This window comes from Notothenia rossii (genome assembly GCF_949606895.1).
Source record: "Notothenia rossii genome assembly, chromosome: 9".
In the NCBI taxonomy this organism is placed as follows: Eukaryota; Metazoa; Chordata; class Actinopteri; order Perciformes; family Nototheniidae; genus Notothenia; species Notothenia rossii.
The window spans coordinates 50,110,390-50,116,916 of NC_136907.1; the positions used below are offsets into that span (position 1 = coordinate 50,110,390).

Consider the following 6,527-nt stretch of genomic DNA (forward strand, 5'->3'; position numbering starts at 1 on the left):
TGCCCCCTCTCAGAGCCACTCTGACCAGTCTCTCAACAACACTGCTCTCCAAACACCAATCACAGTCAAACGCATTATAACACAATGCAAAGACAACTATTTACAACATTGGGAAGAAGAAACTAAAAGCCAAAGTAGATTAGAATGTTACCTGGCTCTAAACAGAGAGTATGAGCTGGCAGAGTATCTCTCTACTGTCAGAGATAGAAAGCAGAGACAGATCCTAACCAAGTACAGGCTCAGTGACCACAAACTGGCAATCGAAACAGGAAGACTCAAAAGATCCTGGCAACCAAAAGAGAACAGAACATGTGGTCACTGTACGACAGGTGAGACTGAGACAGAGATGCACTTCCTCCTGAAGTGCCAAACATTCAACGAAGTAAGGAGCATTTATTGGAACAAGTTGAACTCTGTAATCCCAGGTTTCAAGGAGGTTGATGACCTCTCAAGACTGAGAGTACTCCTAGGAGAAGGAGACAAGGCACACCTTGCTGCCCAATATGTATACACATGCCACAACCTGAGGGACAGTGAATGAGACTCACACACACACACACACACACACACACACACACACACACACACACACACACACACACACACACACACACACACACACACACACACACACACACACACACACACACACACACACACACACACACACGTGTTGAAATGTAATTGTATCACTGTATATATATATCATCAATAATATGTAAAAATTTGAAATGTCTGTTAATGTTGTTAATTATTTTGTATTGTGATGCTTTGGCAACATTGTTTAATTTAACTTTCATGCCAATAAAGCCCCTTTGAATTGAATTGAATTGAATTGAGAGAGAGAGAGAGAGAGAGAGAGAGAGAGAGAGAGAGAGAGAGAGAGAGAGAGAGAGAGAGAGAGAGCCAGCGCACTTCTGTGTGTAGCAGTCAGGGCCGTTTCTTCCTATAGGCGGACTATGCAAAGAGCCCCCGCGGCCACTAGGGGGCCCCCAAACTGAAAGTATTTTTTATTTTTTTTATTCATCCGAAAAACAAAAGTTTAATTCATACACACAAAGATGAACAAAATTAGTAGAAGCGGGAGGGCTGAAGCATAGCTTGTGGAAAGTAGCCCTCCCGTGCATCATCCTAATACAGCGGCATTATTGCGTCAAAAACGTATAGAAAGGAAGGAGTATAAAGAAAACAGGAGAACAAATTAAATAAAAGTTAGGGCAGGAAAACAATAAATGCATATATATATATATATATATATATATATATATATATAATCGATATATATATATATATCGATTTATATATATATATAGATTTATATATATATAGATAGATTTATATATATATATAGATAGATATATATATAGATATATATATATATATATATATATACATATATACATATATACAAAAACCTGATATAGGGTCATTTTCTGCACATGTCAATAGCAGTTTCAACTATCTTTTTTTGGAAATTAATATAACATAGGTACACATGTACTTGGCAAATGAATAATAATAATGTATGCATAATTGCATATAAAAATTGTGAACACTTATTTTCAACTGACTTTTTTTACATTCATATGTTCACGCTGTGGTTTGGAACTGCTTTTGAATGTTATTAGGCATTTTCTTATGGAAAAAATGTTGTGCATAATCAGTACTGTTTTAAGGCCCAAGCTGTTTTTTTACATGCATTTTTTATTTCTCTTTGCTATTTGGGCTTATTGGACCCTAATTAGAATAAAAACTAAGAATCATCTTTTGATATGATGTACTTTTAGAGAAAAATGATGTCCACATATGTGGATTCTTGGTCCGAATTTCCATAAAACCCAATTAAGTCACCATTGAGTAATAGAATGAAAAACTCTTTATTTCCACCTTGAACACAGCAGTGTTTTTCCTGACTGCTTTTGCATGTATTAATAACACATACACACATATTTTTGAACATGTTTTGAATATCAGAGTAAAAACAACATGGAAACATTGCACTTTTGCCCCTTTGGACAGTTAAAACTAATGCATGGATCATTTGAAAAGCTGCAACAGTGCAAACAGTAATTGCAGGATGACATTGTATGCCTGTAACAAAATATAAAACATTCAAATCATTTTTTTAATTGTCACGTTACGTACACGGTAAGTACAACAAATGACGGAACGTCATAGTGAAAAAATAAATAAATAAATGTTGCCCCTTTTTGACAGTCACAGTATGGCTCATGTGAAATGTTGCATTCGTAATGTAAAAAATAGGATATGTGAAAGGGTGGGAACATTGAGGACAGAAGGACCCGGCCTGCTTACGGAGGCCCAGGGGTCACCTGATGACCTTCACAGAATCTCTGCCATCACACTGCCATCACCTATGTGTGAAAGGCTAAGTAACAATTGCGTTCGGTTTGCATGCACAAATACACTTTGCAGGTCACACAGCGCACTCGGGTTCTTCCAGTGCAGCCTGGTTGTCTGCAGCGCATGGCATTCTTCAGGCCCATCATCTCTGGGAGGTGGGCATTAGCCCTCCTGCGGACCGAGACATGGGGCACCTCTGTCACATGACGTTTTACCCCTTGTTGTGCATCTTCTTCCTCTGATTGTTCCGATAGGTCAGCATCTGCACCGTGATGCTGGGCCAGGAGGATCTTTGCCACTTCCATACGGAACTCAAGGAACTGGATGGGTTTTGTCTTTGGTCCAGCACATATTGCATGGTCTTTGCGGTAGAGTAGCCAGCTGTTGGCTAAAGCCAGATCCGTGAAGTGCATGACCATCCGCATTGTCCACTTCTTAGTACGGGTGCTCATGCGATAGTAACTGATCATTCTATCGATCAAGTCAACTCCACCCATCTTGGTATTGTACTCACGGACAATGCTTGGTCGCGAAACAGTGACATATTGTTTCAACCTCTTGTCCCAGCGCTGGCAGGTGTCCTCAGGCTGTGTACCATGAACAACAGACATCAGCAATACTGGCTTGTTGTCATACCACTTCACTACACACAGTTTTCCATCTTCAGCGGACACTTCTGATGAGGTACCTCTTCCTGCGCTTTTCATGGCTTTGTCACTGGGTAACTTGTCGTTCGCTCCAGCGAGTCGGTTCTTCATTATTGTACCAGTTATGTACAGCTCCTTCTCCATCATTTGTTGCGCACCTTTGATGGTGGTGAAGAACCGGTCACAATACACTTTTGTGCCGCGTTTCAGGGTTTGACAAAGACGCTCGATGACTAAGCTTCCCAAGCCCAGGCCCTCGGGTTCTTCGACCTTCTTGATTTCGTCCTCACCACAGTACAGAAACTGCACTCGTCAAAGTCCTCAATGACCTCCTCACCTCTGCTGACACTGGTTCTCTCAATATTCTCATCCTCCTCGACCTGAGTGCAGCCTTCGATACCGTGAGCCACAACATCCTGCTCACCCGACTCAGGGACATTGGTATTGAAGGTATTGCACTCAGATGGCTCCAGTCCTACCTCACTGAACGATCCCACTTCATCTCCCTCCCCAACCACTCCTCTGCCACAGCTTCAGTCACCCAAGGTGTTCCTCAAGGATCAGTACTTGGACCCCTCCTCTTCATCATTTACATCCTGCCCCTCGGTCAGATACTCCGCCACTTCAACCTGGACTTCCACTGCTATGCTGATGACACTCAGATCTACCTCAGTACCAAATCCCTCCATAACCCACCCCTTACCCACATCGATTCCTGTCTGACAGCTATTAAAACTTGGATGCAACATAACCTCCTCAAACTGAATAGCAACAAAACAGAACTCCTCCTAATTGGCTCCAAATCCACCCTCAGCAAGGTCACTAACATAACACTCACCATCGATGGCACCATTGTTTCCCCCTCCAATCAGGCACGCAACCTTGGCGTAATCTTTGACCCCACCCTCTCCCTCGAACCTCACATCCGCCAAACAGTCAAAACCTCATTTTTCCACCTCCGCAATATTGCAAAAATCCTACCCTCTCTCACCCGCCCCGCAGCCGAACGACTAATCCATGCCTTCATTTCCTCCCGCCTTGACTACTGCAACTCACTTCTTTACGGCATCAGCACTACATCCCTCAACAGACTCCAACGGGTTCAAAATGCAGCTGCACGTCTCCTCACACATACCAAATCATGGCATCACATCAGCCCAGTCCTCAAAGAGCTCCACTGGCTTCCTGTCTCCCATCGCATCAATTACAAAATGATGGTCCTCACCTACAAAGCACTCCACCATTTGGCCCCCCCTTATCTCACAAACCTTCTCACTCCTTATCAACCCCCACGGTCCCTCAGATCCACCGCAGCCGGACTCCTATCCATTCCCACATCCACACTCTGCAGCTTTGGGGACAGAGCCTTCTCAGTGGCAGCTCCTAGGCTCTGGAATTCCCTCCCCCAAGATCTCCGTGACTCTGAGTCCCTCACAGTCTTTCAGTCCCGCCTCAAAACACATCTTTTCAACTCTGCCTACCCATAAGCCCCCCTCCTCTCAATCAATTTCCTCTTGACTGCCTTTTTATTTATTTTACTATACTTACTTGTTTGCCTGTCCTTGTTTGTCTACCCTCCCTCATATTGTAAAGCGTCTTTGAGTCGTGAAAAGCGCTATATAAATAAAATGCATTATTATTATTATTATTATTATTATTCTCGATCAGTGATTGTGTACCTTGATAGAGCTCAAAGTCAAGCACAATGCCATCTGCTGTAGCACACACAAAGTTCTTAATGCCAACTGGGTTGGGCTTCATTGGCAGATATTGTCTGTACGGACAGGCTGCCGTGAAGGGTATCATTTGCTCATCAATAGATGTGCAATCAGGTCGATTCAGAGACTTGCAGCCTCGCAGAATCCGCTCCAGAAAAGGCCCCACCTTCCAGAATTTGTCAGACATCTTCAGATCTTCAGGCACATCATCATCAATTACCACTTTTATTGCTCCCCTCAGTTTGAAGAATATAAAATACAGGCACCAAAAAAGTGGTAGACCTCATCGACTGACATGTTGAGTGGGTCCCCACTCCTAGACAGTGACATGGCATTAGAACATTCTGAAATCAGTGTCATCAGATCTCTTTCGATGTACTGGTCAAAATACTCTAGTGGGGTCCAGCCATGTCTGTCCAGATCGCTTTCGTCCTGATGCTGATACTCCGCAAGGTTTGGCGTCAATGGAGTAGCCTTCCAGCGTATTCCACGTCCTGCACAACCAGAATCAGAATAAAATAGTATTTAGTATGTATAGTATTTATTGCAGTAAGTTACATTTTATCTATGTAAGCAAAAAAACTTGAATCTGTGTGGACGTTTACATGAAATATGAAGATTTACCCTCAAGGCATGCTAAAATAATAACAATTACCTTGTTTGGACTCTCCCTTTTTATTTTTTTTGGTTTGGCTTGGTCCTGGTGTTGGCTCCTCAGAGTCATCTTCCGCACGATCAGTCTCAATCGGTACAGTTCGACATCGACGTCTGGGAGTGTGGGATGAACCTGTCCCTGTACTCTCTGTCCCTGTCAATGTAAATAAGCATTCTGCCTCCAATCCTTCACGTAGCCCTGAGGCCCTAACTACATAACATAAACACAAATCTACTGGGTCTTGACTAACCATTATCTGCACCACGGCGACGTTTATGTCCTCTGCTGTGCTCTGTGGGCTCAGGAATGGGGTCCTCATTGTCACTACTGTCACCCTCATCCTCACTGCTGCTTTCCTCCTGTGGTGATGGTTGGTAATTTGTATCCAGGATGGGATCATCATTGTCAGATAGGTCTAAATCTGAGTTGTCTTCATCAATCAAGCCAAGTAGCTGCATAGCTTGGTGTAAAGAAAAACGCTCTGGAAATAAAAACAATGGATTTCAATGGTACTGTACAACGTTTTAATCCAACTAATTTATGTATGTATATATGTATTTAGTGATTGAATTGTTATGTATTACATTTAGACAATGTACAGCCTTTTAGCTGCACCAGATATACTTGTTTTCTCATTTTACATGTGTGCATGTTTACTAGTATATTAGCTGTTTCGACGAGCTTCAGTCCATAAGTACACAAACGTGTACTTCATGTTTAGCGACATGTTACGTTCTTATTTTTACACTTTTTTTTCCAAATTTGCTTGTCATGACAAATATCCAACGCTTATATAAATATCTAAATAAGAATAAGCCATGAAATAAGGCAGGACTTCTTACCTGATCGATGTTTGTGTCTGGAGTGGCCACTTGAATCATCCCTCGTATTTGCCGCCATCTTGAATTTTTACCATTGTATGTTATACTCTTCTGACACCACCAGATGGCAGTATAAGTGTCCACATATGTGGCTATAAGACCCCAATTCAGCAGTGTACAGTGCACCATTGTGGACATAAGAGCTAAAAAAGTGCTGTCCACGCATGTGACCACTAAGCCTTAAGAGGTTAAGAGCAACTTCCAGGTTAAAGACACCTGTGAATAAATGTGTAGGAAAATGATGAATACACTAGATTTAAAA

General features: G+C 42.3%; 1 protein-coding gene across 1 annotated transcript; it reads right to left on the bottom strand.

The window, feature by feature from the left end:
* Window positions 1-1,858: 1,858 nt before the first annotated feature.
* LOC307019266 (uncharacterized protein) lies at window positions 1,859-6,519 on the bottom strand. Its single transcript, XM_079650006.1, has 4 exons — window positions 6,227-6,519; window positions 5,635-5,865; window positions 5,385-5,537; window positions 1,859-5,223 (listed from the first exon to the last, which is right to left on the bottom strand). The coding sequence occupies exons 1-4, from the start codon at window positions 6,282-6,284 to the stop codon at window positions 4,967-4,969; spliced, it is 699 nt and encodes a 232-aa protein (XP_079506132.1). The 5' UTR covers window positions 6,285-6,519; the 3' UTR covers window positions 1,859-4,966.
* Window positions 6,520-6,527: the final 8 nt, after the last annotated feature.

Excerpts from the sequence above, each read along its gene's own strand:
- LOC307019266 (XM_079650006.1), bottom strand. The coding sequence starts at position 6,284 with ATGGCGGCAAATACGAGGGATGATTCAAGTGGCCACTCCAGACACAAA. Across the intron at positions 5,866-6,226 it reads CAGACACAAACATCGATCAG|AGCGTTTTTCTTTACACCAA; the intron begins GTAAGAAGTCCT and ends TTTTATTTCCAG. Across the intron at positions 5,224-5,384 it reads AAAGGGAGAGTCCAAACAAG|GACGTGGAATACGCTGGAAG; the intron begins GTAATTGTTATT and ends CTGGTTGTGCAG.